Source organism: Limulus polyphemus, unplaced genomic scaffold (genome assembly GCF_000517525.1).
Source record: "Limulus polyphemus unplaced genomic scaffold, Limulus_polyphemus-2.1.2 Scaffold3051, whole genome shotgun sequence".
Taxonomy (NCBI): domain Eukaryota; kingdom Metazoa; phylum Arthropoda; class Merostomata; order Xiphosura; family Limulidae; genus Limulus; species Limulus polyphemus.
In genome coordinates, this window is record NW_013668661.1 from 47,798 (window position 1) to 69,722 (window position 21,925).

The 21,925-nt window shown below is 34.9% G+C and overlaps 1 protein-coding gene across 1 annotated transcript in view; it reads left to right on the plus strand.

Annotated features, from left to right (window-relative positions):
* The window catches only part of LOC106468551 (receptor-type tyrosine-protein phosphatase mu-like), a gene marked incomplete at its 3' end in the record, with an annotated part of 105,953 nt that overhangs the window by 34,069 nt on the left and 49,959 nt on the right, over positions 1–21,925 (plus strand). The window contains exons 9-12 of the mRNA XM_013928984.2: positions 3,843–4,071; positions 4,270–4,478; positions 10,091–10,202; positions 19,485–19,700. Coding sequence (XP_013784438.1) covers positions 3,843–4,071; positions 4,270–4,478; positions 10,091–10,202; positions 19,485–19,700 — 766 coding nt within the window. The remainder of the gene's footprint in view (positions 1–3,842; positions 4,072–4,269; positions 4,479–10,090; positions 10,203–19,484; positions 19,701–21,925) is intronic.

The window sequence follows — 21,925 nt, forward strand, 5'->3', positions numbered from 1 at the left end:
TGCTGACATCATGATCCTCAAGCTGTCGATTTTGCACCTCTAGATGTGTATTTGAGATGATGATGATCTACTTCCTGTAGAGTTAATTCTGGAATGTTCAGATGGCTTGCATAATAGCCAGACACTCTCATTTGAGCACAGAGTAATTCTTCTCACTACTCAACAGCTTTTTATGTATCTACATTACTGGTAACAGTCTGTCTTCATGTTCTTGTAGGAGTACTATTTTAATTCCTTTTTCTGAAGCATCAGCTTGAATGATGAATGGTTTGTTGAAGTCTGGCATTTTAAGGATTGACGATCTTCATAATGTGTCCTATATCTTCTGAAATGCCATCTCCTGTGGTTGATCCCACTTCACTTTGTTGGGTTGGCCTTTCTTGGTCAGGTCAGTCAGTGATGCAGCAATTCAGCATAGTTTGGAATTAACTTCCTATAGTATCCTGCTAACCCTAGGAAGGATCTGACTTCCTGTTTGGTCATTGGAGCATGTGCATCTTATATGCAGTTTAGTTTCTCTTCTTCCATGGCAATTTGTCAGTCACCCACATTGTGTCCAACAAAGTCCAGCACAGAATAGCCAATGTAGCTCTTAGATGGTCTGAGGGCCAGGCCTGATGTCCTAACTCATCTAAACAGCACTCTAAGTTACTTCAGATGGTCTTCCCATCTGGCTGTATGGGTCAGAATGTCATCCATGTAATGCTTGACATTGACGGCTCTGTGCAACATCTTTCTCATCATGCAGTTGAATCAGGGCTGGTCCTAGAGTACAGGGGGCCCAGGTGAAATAATTAATGATGGATCTCCCTGCTACAGTGTACATTAAATTATATATATGTGTGTATATATATATATATATATATATATACTGTATATATAACGTATGAGTGAGAGTGAGGGAGATTAGAGACAAAAAATATATAACCACGCATGATAAATACTCTATATATTCATGGAATTCTTTTTTTTTTAGTTTATTCAAAATACTTCACTAAAAATATGTTTTTTGTATGTGAAAGACAATGTTTTCTGAAAGTCTGCCAAATTTGTTGAAGATATACATACTATATTAAAAGTTAGTATGTCAAATTGACCTAGCCTGTGTTGAGAGACAAGTGAAATGAACTAAACAGGGCCCAATTTGATTGAGATTTGGGGTCCCCTTCAGTCAGGGGCTCGGGTGCCTCATACCTGCTGCATCCCCTTCCTAAGGGCTGGACCTGGGTTGAATATTGCTGCTGAGTTGACTGATCCAAGTGGCATGCTCTGGAACTGGTAGCTCTGGTGTCACAAAGGCTGTCTTTTCTTTAGATCCTGGCTCCATTGGGATTTGCCAATAACCTTTACTGAGGCTGATCTTGAAAATAAACTTTGCCCCATATAGTTTTGCCATGATAGCCTCTGGGTTGTCCATAGATTAAGAGTTGAACTTCATCTTGAGGTTCAGCTTCTGGAAATCAATGCAGAAACAGTTTCAGCCATCCCTTTTCTTCACAATTATGACTGGGGAACAGTAGTTTGACTTTGAAGGCTCAGTAATTCCAGCTTCTAACATTACCTTGGTTTCTTGCTTAATAAGGTCTCTGAGTGCATAGGGCATCTGGCAAGGATTCACTTTGACAGGATCCCTAGTTGTAGTCTCAATCTTATGTTGCACAAGTTCTGTTTTGCTTGGTCTCTCTGTAAAGATATATTTGCATACTGACACAGTAGATCTTGTAGCTCTTTCTTCTGCTTGCCAGTCAGTTCTTCACTGATTTTGACATCTTTTTATGTCTCATCTCCATCCAGTGGTCTAAGGTCTAATACATCTTCATATTCTATGACAAAGTCACTGTCTTCTGGTTCTGCATCTATGACAGCACCACCTGCCATGTCTATCTGTGTCTCAATAGCTGCACCTGTTAGGTTTTCTTCCCTCTCAAAGTACCTCTTCAACAGATTGCCATGGTAGATCTTGGTCTTCCCATCCATTTTAACTTAATAGTTTATTCTGTTGACCACTTCCTGTACTTGAAAAGGTCCTTTCCACTGCGGTGTGAGTTTATTGTTGTCTGTAGGTAGCAGAACCTAGACATTCTGTCCGATATTGAAACGTTAATCCTTGGTCTTCTTGTCTGACTGCCTCGAATTGCATAAGAATTTTTTGAATGAGTTGACAGGTCTCCTTCAGTCATTTTGTGAGGTCTAACATGTACTGGTATGTGTTCCTCACTTCTTACTCTTTTTCTCCTGTCTATAATATCTATCAATATCTCCATCGGACCTTGTACTGTTCTTCCATACAGCAAATCAAAGGGTGAAAATCCTGTACTCACATTTGTGGGACTTCTCATTAACCAAATAATACTGCATGCTGGTTCCTGTCCCAGTCAGGTGGTTTCTTCTGGCACATCATCTTCAGCATGCTCGTTAAGACTCCATTGACTCTCTCGCAATGTCCATGACAGCCGTGTTTGCATGGGGTGGTAAAGAGCTGCCTCGTGCTGATGAGTCTGTACAGCTCTTACATCAGTTCTAAGGTAAACTGGGTCCCTCTCTCACTCAGTATTTCTTTTGGGAAGCCTACTCTGCAGAATAATTATAGGAAAGCTTTTTCTATTCTCCCTGTCTCTATCTTTGTTAGTGTTATGGCTTCTGGGTAATGTGCTGAATAGTCGATTACTGTCAGCACATACAAGCTGCCTTTGTCAGATAAGGATGCTTGTGATTTGATCAAGTCCACAGCTACTCTGCTGATTGTCTCTTCTGTGAGATATCAAATGACCTGCAGAATCTAGTAACATCTTCGATGATCCTGGCCCATGGAATTTGCTGGTGATTCTGTCTGCCATCTTCTTTGCTCCAAGATGTCTCCCCACAATTGACTCGTGAGCCAACTTCATCACTTGTGTTTGGTATTCTTTTGGTACTATGATCTGGAATTGCCAATTATACTCCTTCCATGGGCTTCCATATACTGTTCTTCCAGCTTGATCATCTCGTCCACATCTCTTGGTGCTCCATCTATTAGGAACAGTAACATGTCAGTGGAGCACATGATCATGGAACTGTTCACACTTTCACACTTGTCCATGTTAGTCCATTTTGTAAAGTATCATCATAGATGTGCCACAAACTGAAATACAGTTTCTCCAGTGTCAGGTATGACTTTTCTGAACTTCTGATGAAAACTTTTTTTGGTAAGTTCATAGCATTTCAGCAAGGTCACTTTTAGCTTGTCATATTCAAAGGATCCTTCTGATGTCATGCCAGCATACACTTGTAGGTCTTTTCCTGTCAGAAAGAGGCTGAGGCAGACTGTCCAGTCACCTTTGTCCCTGTTCTGACTTTGGAAAAATCTTTCATATTTAATTTAACATTTAACATTTAATTTAACATTTCAGTTAAAGCTATATAACTTTGTTGTAATATAATTTAGATTGAAATTTTGATATTTAAACTTCCACTTTTAATACTTAGTATTTTTCATGATTGCAAATCTTTATTTAATTTTAATGAATTTAAAGTATTTGAAGTTTGTAACCATTCTATATAAAACTGTTTATTCATACTTTTACGAAATAATTATCATCAATATACATTGTACCCCAAGAAGAATATAAACATGAAAACAGAATCTTAGTCAACCAAATTTTCTTATTTTGAATTAGTTGCATATGTAATTTAATTATTTTTATACCACCAGCTTGTGTAATTTTTTAGAAATTGAACTAAAATTGATCAACATTAGTTTTGCTAGTCTTTAGTAGAGATTAAATTATGGTGTGCTGAAGAAAATAATTTAAAGTTTAAAGTTTTGCCATACAGAATCATAATATTATTGTTTTACTTATTAGCCTCCAATGCTGTCAGATTTGCAATGCCATCTATTGGCTTATAGACTTCGGTTTTGGAAGACATTGGATAGCCTTTCGGTACAACATGTTGAGATAAATAGTTCTGAAGAAAGTTTTATAATTACCAACCTTACTGCCTATTCTAACTATACACTTCAGCTGTACCCACTGACCTCTAGTGGCTTAGGATCTTACTATGCTTCTCTAAATATCATCACACCAGAGTCAGGTAAGGTCAACAATATTTATGTAGTGTTCTGATTTTTGCAGAAGTGAGATTTATGTTTTGTTACTGCATGCTAGAAACTTACAAACACATGTTTGTATTAAAAATGTTACATGTGATTTTTTTTGTGATGCACAGGTAAATTATTATAATTATTCTGTTTTAAAATAGATTAATGGTTTTATATTTCCAACATTTCAGTGCCAGGTCCAGTCCAAAATCTTACCTATCATCATTTACCTAATCCATACAACCTGTTACTAACTTGGGATATTCCATATGAAGTTCATGGCAACCTTAAAAACTACCTCATCAACTATGATTTCATTGGTATAAGAGATTGTGGAACTTCTTCTATAGAGGATACTGACTCGAGTAATTTTACAACCATGACCACTCAAAACAAACAGGTACTCATACTTATTGGAGTCTTCAGGCAGATTGTTTACACAGTTTATGATCTGCTCTACTCATCCAGGTTTTATGAAAGTAAACAATGTTTAACTGTAGCCAGTCAAGCTCAGCAGCTTGAGGTAAAACAAAAAGAAAAGCACATGATTAGTTTCTTTAAGTCGTTGAATAAGCATAAATCTCTCTGTATTTAGTTTAAAATCCTCTTCAAACATTATTTTTGGCAAATATAGATAAATGAAATGCATTTGGCCAACTCAGTTTGTCAATAATGTATTAACTGATATACTGTTGTCAAGTATTGTATCAAATTAAAAGGAATTATGTGTCATAATTCATAATTTTACTCATATTTTGAAAAGAGGTGAACAAAATATTTTCTTAATTTCAGTAGTTAGGTCATAAACTTATTTTAACCTTAGTAGGTTAAGAGAGGGTGAAGCCACATAACCTATAATTGTAAATTATCAACTATTCCAAGATAAAAGATGAAAAATGGTCAAAACTCTGTAAATCATGTTTATTTTCAGTATGCTTTTTTAGTGTTTTCTGTTAAAATTATTATATTTAAAAATCACTTGATTACCGTTCTAATGCAAAATTTGTTGTCTACTCTTCATCAGGGGTTGTTAGTTGCATTTCAAGAAAGTACTTACATATACAAATCTTGAAACATCAAAATGTTGCACATTTTTAACTATAACCTTACAAAAATACAAGTTATGATGCCTAAATTAGTGCCAAGAGATTGAGTTAATTTATTTAAAATTTTTTTTTTTTTTATTATTTGTGAAGAGCTAAAAACAAGAATCATACTTATCTCTTTCTCAAATTAAACAGAATTTATGGTACAGATGCACTTAAACTTGAACAAACAAAAGAAAAAATGTTTTGTTTTCTGGTATAACATGGGAAAACCTTTGTTTGCAGAAGTTAAGAAGTTAATATACTTGCAGTGACATGCAAAGGGGTTGGATGTATGGGCTGAAGCCCCTACTCTTATGCCCCAGAAGTGTTCCTTTTCTTGTAGCAAGTTGTTAGATAGAAAAATAATTCAGCTTTAAAATGAATGGAACACAGGGACTTTTTGATCTTTATAGTAAAATAAATAACTGTGATATGCTATTAAGTGTTGTAAGGTTTCTATAGGGCTGCAGTTCTTTACAGTAGGTGTCTGTGACTTGCTGTCAATAAATTTCAACTATAAACAGCCAGCACACAATCCACTTGTTTAAAATAATATATATTCAAAACAAGTTAAACGTATGTACAAAAATTCGTGACATTATTGGTTATCACAGTTGTATCCAGAGCTTTAAAAAATTGCCTCTTTTTGTCAAAGTCCACACTGGAGGGTTCAAGTACTTTATGAAGTACTTGACAAGACAAATTATTCTCCTTTACTCTGTTATTACAATACAAGATTGAAACTCATTTCAGAAATTGCCACAATATGTTCTTTATGGCTAAACTTACAATCTCCCAGTGTATGTCTATCTCTATCTTTCACTAACTCTTTCTTACTTTCATTTTCATTAACTTACACAACTTATACTAACTTGGTCACCTGTATATATATATATATTGCCTGACTAAGGCCTAGAGCTTTCTACATACTATGAGACGTTATGATGTAGCAATATTCACTTAAAGCAAAGAGAAAAATTCAGAAGATTTGAATAATGTGATGTCAATTCACAACAAATGAAATACACAACAAATGATTTGTAAACAGTTCCATAACATGTCATAAATTATTCCTTCTAAAAATACTAAATTTAACACTCATGCTTTATAACTATGTAAATCACAACTTTTCAACTAAATTCAATTGAAACATCCATGTATATCTAACAAGTGTCAATATGTAAGAATTCCACTGTTTAACTTTACATTTTAAAGGTGTTTATAAGACTATTGGAATAGGAATAAAAGAGGATCTGTTTGCTTGTTATCATATTTTTACCCTATCTGTACAGAGGCAACCTATTGCCCTCGTAGTCTCCCCTAACACTTCACCTCTTCCCTCTCCAAAAAAAGGCTTGTCTTTGATGCTTGAAAAGTAACTTTTTTTTTTGTCATTGAACCCCTGCCCTTTTATTGTTCCTTACACATTGCTGTATATTTAGGAACACACTGTTCAAAACAGCACCTGCTCTAAGATATGTATTCTCCAGATACATTCACTGCAAGTTGCTTTTAGGAACAACAGCTTTCTTATGGCTAGACTACTTTAAAAAACAGTCCCATATACAAACATAGTTAAAACAACATTATTTGAAAAATATTACATCTGCTTAATATAAATATATACCTACATCTACATAAAAGGTGTATGTGATGCTTACGTTAGATGGGGCTTGCTCCAGCAGCTTTTGTATGTTGTAATCTATAGGCAATATATTGTCTAAGAATGCAGTTTAAAGTTGATCTTTTCAACTAATTCCTTGCTAGAACGTTATACTACAAATATTTTTTAAAATGAATGTTCATTGCTAAAACTATTTTTATTACTTGCTTTTCAATCATTAACTTTTTATTTATTTCACAACTATATGTTTTAATAATGCATTGTTCTAAAAACAACTGTAAAAAATATACAACTCTTAACACTATTGAGGCTCGTTTATCTAATATATAAAACTTAGTACAAGCACTTTCTTCTTTTCAGATAATGAAAAGGCTATTTTTGTATAATTTTGTAATGAAGAAAAACATAATGGATATTATGGTTATATCATTGTTCTAAATATATAATGTCGTTGACAAATTCTTTTCTAAGAATTGAACCGTGTGTGTTTCTGCTTACCATTTAGTCATCTACATTTATTTTGCTGTCGGATTTTCATGTAAAAAGTTAAGTTTGGATTTCAGAAATATTAATAATTAATATCTATATTTTTACCTTCATAAAAGTTCAGCAAATAGCATATTGTACAAGCCAGAATTGCAAGTTTTAAATTTTAGTTATATCATGATACTGACGATAATGTAAGTTAACTAGTCTTCAAAACCTAATTTTAAACCATTGTTGAACCACTGTGAAACATTTTTTAATTGTTTCTGTGCATTTATATAGCCTAAAATTATTTGATTAGGAATTGTTTTGTATAACTTTATATAAGCTTCAGGCCCTAATTCATATATATATATATATATATGTGTGTGTGTGTGTGTGTGTTAATTTAGGCTTTTCTTTCATATCTTCACTGAGTAAGTCCGTTATAAGATCTGGTCCTATAGTGACAGATGAAAGAACTTGGCACATGCACCTTTGCCTTAGGTTTTGTCTAATGCAGGATCAACTCCTGTCTGCCCTACCAGTTCAAAGCTAAAATGAAATTCATGTTCTTAGAAATCATATCAACTAACTCTTACATCAGAGGTTTCCCCTAATTTATTAAAACAATGACCACAAACCTGGTGTCCTAGAAACATACTTGGAAAGCATTATATAAGAAAATGATACTGACTATCTATACTTATAAAAGCAGGTTAAGTTTCCATCATGATTTTTGGTGAGTTTAAGAGGAATATAAATTATATAAATGTATATAAACCCTTGCATGTGACTCTAACAGTTGTAAAGTTTAATTCCAGTTATAGGAAACAAATTGAGAATTGACAAATACACTAGGGGATTAAAATAAGAGGTGAAAATTTAATAATTAGAAAAATTAGTTACTCATCCCCCTCCCCAAGCTATTGGGAGTGTTTTTATTCATTCTTTCACATTTTTGCTTTACTCTGATAGATGCATTAAATAATTTGGTGTTTTACTTCATGTAAAACATAAGATCTATTTAGTCTTATAAACATTTATGACTGCTCCTGCAGTTTCAGCATTCAAGGTACATCAGTTTTAAGGTAATATAAAATAAACCCAATGTTATTTACAAAACATAATGATGACCTTAATAACATTGAAACAAATACAAAAGTTATATAAAAGCAAACTATGTAAAATAATATCAGGATATATAAATACAACATACAAAAAAATTCATAGGGGCTCAATTATGGTCTTAGATTAGCCTTCATTGATGAACTCATTTATGTTAGCAGAGTTGCTGTGCTGTATTTTGAATCATACATCAGTTTTAGTATTCTACTGTTTTTATAACTCTTACAAATAATTTATCAATAAAATACAACGTTTCTTGGAGATAGTTTTGTAATGGGAAATATACATCACATTTTTATTCATTCTACAATCCTTGAAAAATAAAATCTAATTTCTCTGCTTGAGAAAGATGAAGTTCTTGTTATAATATTAAGAGCTATATTAGTATTGATGAGAATATTTTTAAAAATTTGCATTTTTGAAAATTCTGTATTAGTAGATATAATTTTAAAGTAAGTATATAGCAAAATTAATTATCTGAAAAGGAAACACTATAGATATATTTTTTAACAATGAACAATATCTTACTAAAGTTGTTTCTTTCCTAATCAGTGTAGAATATTTAAATATAAAATATATTTTCAGCTAACAAGTTACCTTCAGTTTGTAATAGAAACTCTGTTAAACAACACCCATGAACTTAGGTGACGTACACCATTTAAGTAGATGTGTGCATTGGTTAAAATATTGAATATATATAATATTTGTATATTTAATGTGTTTAATTTATTCATTACATATTTTTTTGTATTGATAGCTAACCCATATCTTTTAAGCTGGCTGAATATTGTGAGATATTGAAATTATGACCCAAAATATTGGTTTTTGATATGTCTGGAAGATGTGCCACTAAATGTATGTAAGGATGTGAAAATGTAGAATATAAATGGAGTCAGATTTATGGGTAATATTGCAGAAGGAAGTAAATTGCATGGTTATATACAAAAAAAAGATAAATAGATAAAAATTGACTTTACTAAATTACTACTTAAATTTGAAAAAGCATTATCTCATAAAATACCATTTAGATTTTAATTTATTTTATAATTTTCAGTATTTCTTGTCTGTATGAGATAAAATATTTTGTTATTGCATTAATGCTTATAAAATTTGGATATATTGTTTTAAAGAGAACAGAGATAAATGTAGATTTGCATTAGTAATATATCACTGACTGATGTGACATGTTTATAGACTATTTAGATATGGTACAGATTTCTTAGTTTCGTGTTATGAAATCACATGTCCTGATGGTTAGGGTACTTGATTTGTAATTTAATGGCCATGGGTTCATATCCAATCTCGAGCATGCTTCTTCTATCAACCATCGGGGCATTATAATGTGATGGTCAATCCCACTATTCATTGATAAAGAATAGCTCAATAGTTGGTGGTGGGTGGTGCTGACTAGCTGCCTTCCCTCTAGTCTATCACTTCAAAATCAAGGATGGCTAGCACAGATATCCCTCAATTAGCTTTGCACAAAATCCATAAACAGCAAATAAACATCACATTTTATTTGTCAAAGTGATCAATAATGGGCATTCATGCTTATATACTTGAAAGACATGTGAAAACTCTTTCAAATGCAAAAGGAAATAAATGCACATTAGTTCTTACATTTTAAAAAGAATACAGTTTAGGAACTTATAAAACTAATGATTAGTGTAATGGTGTTATGTAATGTCATTTAATACCTGGTTATAGATAACTATATCGGATCTCCATTCTTACTCCAACTATTATATCACTGTTCGTGCTAGTACAGCAGCTGGCTTTGGAAATGTAAAGGAATTGTATGCTGTCACTAAAGAAGCAGGTTAGTTAATATCTCATTTTCATTATGTTTATATAATATTAATTTAAATATTGAAGAGTATACTAATTAGCAAGAATTTTTTACTGATGAATGAAGTAAGACTCATAAAGAGAAAACTCTTTGTCTCCAGTTAACTTGAGCAGTTTGTAGGAATCTTGTTTGTACCTGACAGTTGAAGCATATATATCTCAGTAAGATATGATTCAGACAGATAGCTTGAACTGATCTCATATGAATAGTCTTCTTCATTGGTAATGTGTAAAGTCATCAAGATAAAATTTGTTTTTTGAAAACTAGGGCAAAGCTTAGTTGAACAGTTTGTAATACCCTCAAATACCAGTAAGTCTATTGTTTTCCTTCTTCTGCTAACATGATAGTGCACTCTGAAAATCTGTTTACTTGGATAGAAGTACTAAGTAGAGGTATGTTATTGACAAGCAAGACCAGGGGACAATTGTAATACTCTCCAACTTATTTGTTTCATAGAAAAATGTGTGTAGTAAAACTACTTGTATACAGAGAAAACCACATGAGCTGGGCCACATACTAAGTCACCTCACAGTGTGGGAACAGGAAAAAATTTGTATGGTGACTTAGTAAATTCCTGTCTCAACATCTGCTTGTTATGTACTACATATATCGTTTATTTACTGAATAGTACTGACTTAAATACCTAGATCAGAACTCCCAACTAACAGGCTTATGGGAAACAACTTACACAGTTATACACCAATTTTTTTCATAAGTAAATGAAGTACTATACCTAGCATTAAAAACCTAGCAGTTACAAAAAATGAAGGTAACTTTAGAGTTATAATTGATTACAGCCCAATAAATAAAATAATTGTATTAAATTATTCAAAATATGAATAAAAAACAACAATAACAAAATAACAGATACATAACATTAATAAATAAATCCAGTATAATTCTGGACCTTTGTTATTAATGGAGTGCCTCAGGTTCAGTGTATGAGCCCTTTCATTTTCTTATTTATATTAATGATATTGTTAGGGACATAATTCGTAAATTAGTAATGTTTGATTATGATATTAATATCTTGGTTATTTCTAGCTGTATTGAACATGTTTGGTTACTACAGAGTGACTTGGATTAATTGTTAAGTTAGACAAATACCTGGTAAATGGTCTTTAATTATAGTAAGTACAAGATAGTGCATTGGAGTTATCATAATTTAGATCACGTATTTAATATAGATGGTAACATATTCAATAACACGAATGAAGAAAAGGATCTTAGCATAGTGGTGGATAAATCATTCAAGCCAGGAAGGCAGTGCTCTGTTCCTAGTAGTCAAGCTAAGACAATTTATAGATATATAGTGATTACATGTCAAAAGTAGCTATGGGTGAGAACTTTACATCAGTCAGCAGATTTCTAGCTTTTAATATTGATTACTGAGATTTTCAATAATCCAGGGAGAATATTGGGGTTAGTAATAATTCAATTTATCATTCCAATAAAACATGCTCAAAGTCGAGCTTTCATAAACAAATGTTGCCATACCTCATTTCTCATATGGTACTTACCTCCTCTCAGAAGATTAGCTATTCTAGTTCAGTGCTGCCCTCTATATGCGAACTTTTTATTTATGCATGCCACAAGTCTTCTGCTCACTCCCTGTTGGAATTACTATATTCCAACTTGTCTCTAATGTAAATCATTATGTGTCATCTCTTAACCAATAGTAGTATAATATGCTCACGTGATGCATATTACTCCCTCTACACTCCTCTACCAACCCTTCACTTCTCATTTGGCAAGATTTGAGTTAAGACGTACTCCTTTGTGTGCCTAATGCTTCCAGTGTGACAAACATTTTTTTTCTCACACGAAGTGGTTCTTTTTTTACTTTATTTTCTTTTATACCAGTTTATTCTTGTTGCTATATTTCTGCACTCGAATTTTGTGAACCATTTCTAGTGCTATGAATTTCGAAGCTCACGTTACCACTTCAAGGGTCACACCAGCGACCAGTGTTTTTTCTCAGCCCTCATGTGCAGGCGACGTGACTGTTGATCTCTCTGCTCTTGTATACGTCGGGAGATTGAGTGCTACATAAGTCAACCTTTGTCCACAGACATTGCTCAGGCTCCTCCTGAATCAGCTGAACGTGTTCAGAATGACGAGGAATTTGATTGTTTTTTCTTGCAACCAGAGTTTGCTGTTCCATCACATTTGCAGCCTGAGGAATCATCTAGGCCTAATTTGGTATTTATGGATTTTATGTCTCAGGTTTGTGATGTTTTATCACTTTCCCCTATCTCTTATTCACCTCGTCCTTCCTTGTTACATGAAAAAGCTTCTCAACCATTTTTAGTTTTCCTCCCTTCCCTGATATTCAGGTACATGCAGATAAATTTGTCTCAAAATTTATTGAGGGGATCAGCATACCATGCCCTCTGAGGACTTCTGATCAGTTCACCCTTTCTTACCATCATGCATACAATCCGTTTTGAGATCAGTTGTTCTTAGGTGCCTCTTATGGTATTTTTCTTCCATACATCTCCTATCAGAGGCTCTGAAGAGAAATCCTGAGGGGTTTTCTGCAGATACCTTTACATTTCTCTCCTCCACTTTAGCCCGCATTTCTTCTTCAGCTCTGGCATTACATACATAGTTTTTTGTTATTGGGACCTTATAGGTCGGGAAGCAGTTTTGGATTGGGTCAGTTTACCCTCAACATATCTCAGAGATTTACGTCTTGCATCTTTCTGAGACGTTGTGTCTTTGATAGAGACCTGGAAACTATCAAGCCTTCGGTGACATTGGTGTACCAGCAACCAACCCTCATGACTTTTGTAGCCCATTTGTCTTGTTCAGAGCCTCATATGCCATATCTTCCTATCCTTCATCCTCTCAACCCTTACCTGTTCTTTCTAATTGGGATACTTCCTCCCATCGCCACCAGTGGGTTTGGGTCCGGGAAGAGCTTGGCTATTAGAGTTTCTTCCTTGCTGGCATCCCTTCGTCGTCGATCAATAGATGATATGGGTTCTGTCAGAAGGATTCGTTATCCAGTTTCTTTCACCACCTTCTGTTTCTTCTTGTCCTGTTTCCTTCCCTTTTCCTTGAGATCCCGTGGCCAGCCAGCATCTGTCAGAAGCTGTTTGAGAATTGCTTTTGCAGCAGGCAATCGAACCAGTTCATCATCCTTCCAGGGTTTTTATTCCTGTCTTTTTGTTGTCACCAAGAAAACCGGGGATTGACAGCAGGTCATCAATTTATCTCACTTCAACCGCTTCATCTCACTCCCCAAGTTCACTTTTCTCACCCTGAGATAGGTGTTTTCCACAGGGTTGTGAATGACGAAAATGAATGTCTCTAACACTTACCTCCACATCCTGATAGCACATTGGTCTTGACCTTACCTTCAGTTTATACATCTCAAGGTGGTTTACCAATTTTGGGCCTTACCCTTCGGACTTGCTTTGGCTCCTTATATGTTTTGTCACATAGTCTGGGCTTTGGCATGTCATTGCCATGCTCTGGGGATGTGATTTCATTATTACATGGACAACTGGCTTTTTCGGGCTCATTCCGAGCATTAATTGGCCAGTCATACTTACCAACTCCTTTTGATGCAGCTTGGGTGGGCTGGTTGATCAAATTGGAGAAGTCATTCCTTTGACCCACTCAATATCTAGTCCATCTGGAGGTCTTTTTTCGACACTAATATCAGTCACACTCTGCCTTCTCCTTTACATCTTCATTTAATGGAACTTTAGGTTCATCATGCCCTCTCAGCACAGTCACTTACTGCTTGTAAGGTTCTATCGCTTTCGGGAATGTGGTCCTCCATGACTGCACTGGTCCCTCATGGTCGTACCCATATGAGATCCCTTCAGGGGGTGCTTCACGAATGTTGGAACCTTGCTCGGTATTCTCTTTCCACCCCCATTTCCCTTTCTACTTCCCTTCAAGATGATCTGCAATGGTGGTGTGACAAAGCCGATACATTGGCAGGCATGCTGCTTCCTTCCCCCCCACATCCAGATCTACATCTTTTCATGGACACATCCCTTCAGGAATGGGGGCATTGGTCAATCACCAGGAAGCTTTGGGCTGTTGGTCTGTGGACAAAACCGTCTTGCATATCAATCTTCTCAAACTTCTAGCAGTATGTTGGGCATTGCATCACTTCCTTTTTCTCACCTAGCATTGTGTGCTGGTGGTTCATTCAGACAATTCTGCTGTGGTGGCATATATCAGCCACCAAGGGGGCACCTGGTCCAGAGATCTATGTTTTAGAATGTTGGATCTATTATACTGGGCCCACACACATCACATTTGCCTTATAGCATATCATGTGCCAGGTGCTTTCAGTCTAGTATTGGATCATCTTTTGTGCCCCAACCAGATATATCCAATGGAGTAGACATTAGATCCACTCGTTTTCAGGGATCATTGCCATCAGTGGGGTTATCCCTACTTGTATGCTTTTGCCACGGCCTCAATACCAAGTTGCCCCTCTTTTGGTCACCTGTACTGTATTCACAGGCTTTGGCAGTTGATGCTTTCAGTTAGGATTTGTCACAAATATCTTTATGGGTACCCTCCCATCTGATTGCTTCATTAGATGATTTCTCTTGTCCACTTCCTTGTCGGGTCCTCCTGATTGCTCCCTATTGTCCATCTCAACCTTGGTTTCAAAGTTTACAACATCTGTTCCTATCACCACCTGTCCCTCTTCCACTTTCTCCCTATTTTGTCAACCTCAAACCCACATTCTACATCCCAATCTCCGCATCCTCTGTCTTCAAGACTGGCTTTTATCCGGTCCGTGGTGAGAAAATCCGATTTCACATGTCAAGTTGTTTCCTTGTTAGCTAGTTTCACATGGCCATCTTCCATAGAAATATACCAATTGGTCTGCTAACAGGATGTCTTCTGCTGACAAGCCTTTTGTGGCAGAATTTCTCACCTGGCTCTTTGACTGTGGGTCTTTGGTCTCTTTTCAGATATTGGGCAGCTCTATCCCATACCTTCTGTTTTTCCCAATACTATCGAGTTTTTACTTCCACTGTTATTACCATGCTCATGTGTTCCTTCTGGATACGTTGATCTCTCATGCCCTTACTTTACCTCCATTTGTACCATTTTCCTTGTGTTCTTTGTTTCACCTGTCCCATAAAACATATTTCCTTCTTCTCTTAGCCTGTGGATGTCGACAGTCTGATTTGTTTGCCATTGATGTTTTAAGTACTCTTTATCATTCTACCTATCTTCTCCTTTATCCCGATTGTTTCTTTCTCCCTAAGACCTTGGCATCTCGGGAGGGTTGTTCATCCTTTACTCTTATTTTCCTTCCTTCTATATCCCATCTTTACCCTCGACTGTATAGGCTTCTGTGCTCAGTCAGGGCCCTTCATTGTTATGTAGCATGTTCTGCTACTTTTTGGGGTACATGCAACAGACTCTTTATCCCATGGCAATCCTTCTCCTACCCTTATTGATTGGGTTTACCTTTTCGTTCATTTGGCCTATTGTTCCCTACCTTCTTTCTCCCATACTTTGTTCCAGGTTTCCTCCCATCAGATCAGACATCTCGTTTTTCCCCTTGCTTCTTTTCTTCATTGTCCAATGGAGGAGATTCTACAGTCTGGCATGTGGACCACTCCCAGTACGTTTATCTCCCATTTTGTTGCATTTTCTATTCATTGGGGTTTCATCTACCACCTGTGGCTGTTCTCCAGATCTCTGTGCGACCTTAACTGGTAAGTTTTATTAATTTTTTTTCCAGGGGCCTTTATCTCCTTTTTTATCACATGGATCCTGCTCTGTGTGGTGCCTGACCAGGTATTCTTTAACTCAAAATTTGCACTGTACAGCCATGTTGACTCACTGTCGAGATGGGGTGTTCCACAAGATTGCTTGACAGTGAATAACCTCAGGATATTTTGCTTCATAAACATCCCCGTTCTAGACCATGCTTTGGATGAATAACTTGGTATGGTCTGCTTTTCAAAATAAGGTTTCATGGTCATCCAATGCACTGTCTCTGGTGATGATGTTCCTCTCGACTCTCCACTGCCAATGTCACCCTCCTTTCCTTGAGTGGTGTAGGGGAATCTTTAACACTTTCCAGTTTTAAGCTGCTGGGGTGGTTCAGTCAAGAGTAGGGCAGTGGTGTTCTGCTGGTAAAGATGAGACACGGCCTCCAGAGGAGTTAAATCATTGCCTTACTGTGTGATGTGGCCTCCAGAGGACTTGAGTCATCTCTATACTGGATGATGTGGCCTCCTGACACCATTTACACAACTACTGGAGTCGAGCCATCACCTTACTGGATAACATGGCCTCCTGACGCCACTTACACAACTACTGGAGTTGAGCCATCATCTTACTGGTTGCCATGGCTTCCTGATACCAGTTCCAATGGCCCTGGCATGACCAGGTGGTTAGGGCGCTAGACTCGCAATCTGTGGGTCGCGGCTTCGAATCCCTGTCACACCAAATATGCTCACCCTTTCAGCCGTGGGGGCATTATAATGTGGCAGTCAATCCCACTATTTGTTGGTAAAAGAATAACCCAAGAGTTGGCGGTGGGTGGTGATGACTAGCTGCCTTCCCTCTAGTCTTACACTGCTAAATTAGGGACGGCTAGTGCAGATAGCCCTCATGTAGCTTTGCATGAAATCCATAATAAACAAACAAACAAACCAGTTCCACACCAACAGGAGTTGAACCATCACCTTTCTGGATGATGTAGCCTCCTGATACCATTTACATAAACACTAGAGTTGAGCCATCGAAATTGCAGTTCACCCCTCATCCTACCCTCACGTGGATGTTGGTACCCTATGAAGAGGTTTTGGATTAGAGTGAACCAATCACCATAAGTCCTCACACAAGATTTGAAGGATGTTTCTTTCTTTCCCTCGCACCATACCCTCTTCCTTCTCAATGTGGGATTCTAGCTAATCTTGTGAGGGGAGGTAAGTACTGTATTGGGAGTTATAATTTTCCTATACTGAAAATGTATTTCTGATAGGTACTTACCTCCTTTCACATTTCCTCCCCACTTCTCGAGTGCTCACACCTGGCAAACATTGAAGTGAAGGCTCAGTAGAGGGAGTTACAAGTGTCCCATGAGCATATCATGCTGCTATTGGTTAAGAGATGACATATGGTGATTTATGTGAGAGACATGTTGGAATATAGTAATTCCCATGGGGAGGGGGGGGGGGAATAGAAGGCCTGTGGCATGCATGAAGTAAAAGTTTGCATATAGAGGGTAACACTGAATGAGAATAGCTAATCTTATGAAAGCAGGTAAGTACCCATTGGAAACAGATTTTCAGAATAGGAAAATTATAACCTTACAAATAGCATGTTTACAACAAGGATTTTTCACACAAAAAAAATTCATTGAAAATTTACAAGTTAGTTTAATTCAAAAATGGAATGAATTTTTAAAACAATGACAAAGGATAGCAAGAGATATGATGAATTGAGAGATAAACAATTTAATAATTTGTTAAAAATAAATTCAGGTGGGGCTGGTTGGAAAAAGAACTAGAAACTACATTTGTTGAAGTAAACCACAAGTGGTGAAGTCAAAACACAAAAAATGTCTTTAAAAGATTGATTTACCAGGAAGAGATTTATGATTCCAGGGAAGAAAAAGTTTTTGTATAGGGACAGGTTTAAATCTCTTTAACTTACCCTTCTTTTTTAAGAGAAAATAATTGGTCATCTTATTGAAGTGTGCAAGATTATCCTTGGGATTGATAATATTTCATTTTTGCAGTATTCTAGAGATAATAAGACAAGAGGACACAAATTTAAGATTGAACAAATTACTAATACAAAAAGCAGGGTTCTTAAGTAGTAACTCGAACATATCTTTTAATGAGACATTTCTTAATGGGTAGCTTGAAAAGATCTTAGGAGAATGGGAATAGGTTTATGTCTGGTATCGTAAACAGATTTCTGAAGGATAGTTTTATTAACTCATAACATTGTGGTAGAGGGTGGTGCCATGTGTTTGCTACCCCACTTAATTAATTTGTAAATTCTTTGAAATTTCAGTTCAGTTTGGACACAAAAAGTTGCTCAAGTAAATACATCTAACTTTACCTTATTCAGTTTCTATCTGGGACCTAGCTCATTAATTTGCAATTAACTGTGTTTTCTTGCAGATAGATTGTTTATGACCTCCCAGAGTAGAAGGCTGTCTTTTCTGTTGGGGAATCAGATAATGGCCTGTGGCTGCCAGGCCTTTGTGCTTGAATCACAGTGGGTTATATGACCTTCAGAGGGTGAAGGTTATATATGTGATGAGTATTTTGTGAACAACCTAGCTTAGTTATTGGCTTTTGTGTTAGTATATAAAGCAAGGTTTTTCCACTGTAACTTACGTTTTAGTAGACCTAACTGAACCTTAATACTGGGGCTGAGATAATGTAGATTTTATTACTACATTTAACTTTGTCTTCATTTTAAAGATTACTTTAATTTACTGTGTGAGACCTTTTCGTTTATTTTCATGTTGGGGTTTATTTTGATATTGTAATTTATTTTTCTTTTATCTACCAGGAGATGATTCACTGCACTGTTGAGAGCTCATTAAGGTTTCACTTCATCTCTCTGTCTCACTTGTTTAACACACTAATTACAAAACATTTGCCCTTTTTTTTCATTTTAGTGTATTGTGGTTGTCTCTGTCTGTGTTTTATTAAAGATTGTAGTTTTGCATTTTTATATTTTGACTCTTTCTTAAAGGCAAACTCAGTTAGAATTCACAGAATAACAGACCAATGCTCTGTTACTTGATATCTTTCAGACTTCCAGTTAGCAAATCCAACTTCTGCTTTGTGGGAAATCTGTGTAACAGAGTAAATTACAGCTTGAACTTATTGTAGAATAGTATTTTTAACATGTTGCTTAAACACATCTTAGTGGGATCAGGTTTTTAACTGGTTGCTTGAATAGATTTTAGAAGAATTGAATTCTTAACTAGTATATTTAACAAATCTAAGTGGAGTAAGGTTTTTGAATAGTATCTACAAAAGACATCAGAAAAAAAAAATGTGTTTTGTCTTGTGGCTTGATCAGACCTCTGAAGAATATCACTCTTGATTGTTAGCTTGGAAAGACTTCTGAAGAATAGAAATCTTTTAAATAAAATAGTTTAATTGTTAGTCTAAACCCTATGAAAGGTTTTTGTTAGGAAATTGACTCTGTAAGATGTAAAATTAACATTGTTTTGATAAACTGATGATTTTTTAATTTAAAAGTTTTCTTTTCTGGACACAGCACCATCTGGTGTTCCTCAGAATGTTCGAATTATGACAGTAGATAAAAATGTACTAGAGTTTCACTGGGATCCAGTACCTTGTGACCAGTCCAATGGGAAGATTATTAATTATGAATATGCTATTCAGCATGTCCCTCACTTCAGATCAAACAAAACTAGAACAAAAAGGAAGATGCTAAAACGAAGCTCGGTGGTAAGAATATCCAAAACAAATGGTAAGCTAAATGTTTCTTTTTTTTCTTTTTGGTAAAAGAAAGCTTCTTTAGTTTTGTTTAGGATGTATAAAACATTAATGTTGATGGCTGTATGATTTATCTGTCTTGCATTATTTACCAGTTACAATTAATAGACCATTTCACTTCTTTACACTTAATGCAAAATAATTTATATAGTTTAGTATTCCCAACACACAACTAGCATACATCTGTGAGAGCATTCAGTTTAATTACATAATTTCCTGTAATGTTTTTAAATTGTATGCGTTATTCACATCTTGTTATATTTATATTTTTCAAGTAAATATTTAATGTTCAACTTGTGCATTATTTTAACCAAAATGAAGACTTATCTTTATTATATAAAAAATCTTGATATATATATATTTTTTTAAATATTGAGATTTCTGTGATGTGTTTATTAACATTTTTAGCCATCAGAAACTTGTTGCTATTAATAAGGACATTATAAAAGAAATCACAAATATTGTATCTGTATTGTTAAATTTATCAGTTAATTTTATTGCATTTATAAGAATAACACAAACAAACTGTTGGTCTGTCATTTCTATGTCTAAATTGGCTAATGCAAGGAACAAAGAATAACTGATTACATGTATATTAAATACCTAAAATGATAATCTCAGATCATATTATGTATATGTGTATCTATTGTATGTATACATATTTAATTTGCATATTAGAGGGATGGAAAATCATTTTTTCATTTTCATTATCTGATCTTTTACACTAAACTAAAATGTTTTTGTTATCAGAGTCTGCTTGGAAGTAATACTAAAGTAGAAAGTAGGGAATATGGTTTGAGCTCTTTCTAATCACCTTGAAAACTTTATAGAAGACAAAAAAGATCAAAAATGAATGTTTCTTCATTTTAAGCCAGACATACTCATATAACTTACCAACTTTATATTACTTGATCCTAAGATGATTAAGCAATCTATTGTCAGGTTGTTTTCTTTTATATCTTGCAAAGTGCATTACAAATTGACTTCTTTTTCAATGTGTGATATGAAAAATGTATCAGGATGTTAGATATACATGGCTGTTTCAGTTTAATGGTTTAACTGAGTATTATTGCATTAGAATATCTAGTATTGCATTGAATGCCCTAGACTACTGTCGGGGTATAAATATGCATCAAAAGAATCATTATTGAGTTCTAGTTATAGACTGCGTGATCCTGAGTTTAATTATAAAGAATATATATTGACAATTTTTAATTATCACAGACTGTATTGTAATAACAAGAGTAGAGAAGAATAATTTGTCTTGTTGAAGAATAATGTGTCCTAAAGTAACTGAACCTGCCTGTGTGGACTTTTACAAAAAAAAAAGAGACAATTATTTAAAGCTCTAGATACAACTGTGGTAACGAATAGTGTAACAAACATTTGTATACATGTTCAATTTGTTTTAAATATATTATTTCAAAACAAGCAGACCATGTTGCTGTTTGTTTATAGTTTAAATTTATTGCCAACAAGTCACATACACCTACTGTAAATAATACATCCTTGCAAAACCTGACCCTGGGAATATCAAAATTTATATGTAGTTATAGAATTGTTTTCTTCTGAGTTAAAGCCAACTAGGAAGGTGCATGATCTTTAACAGTAACACTAATAGGTCCATTCATATGCTGATAGCATACTAACTCTTGAGCATTATCAGTGATGTGATTCCTAATAGTAATATGTAAGTCCTGCAGTGTTTTCACTCATGTGACACATACATCTACTCATGATACTTAAACTATTTTGCACCACCCACATTTAATCCCTAGTAATAGTAATGTAACCTCTCAGCATTTTCCTTAATTTTACACATTCTTAGTTTATTGCTGCCATAAACATGTGAATACATTATTATTATACCTAGCTAATAGAATTATGTAATATACTGTTATTTATTTTAATATTTTTTCCTCACTGAGAATATGTAGGCTTACTAATTTTAACTTTTGACACATGCTTATTGCTATCAATGTTGATTGTCTGAAAAGCATAATATACACATGTACCAAAATTTACATGTATAAATATGTGTAAAGTTAAATGAAAAAAGTGTTTTATATTTACTTATTAAAATAGTGCAGTTAAATAAGTATATGGTTAGTTAAATATAATTGCTAAAATTTTAATAAAAATGAATTACAAGAAATTTCTTATTTATATGAGTTTAGGTATCTTGTCTCAATGTTTTAT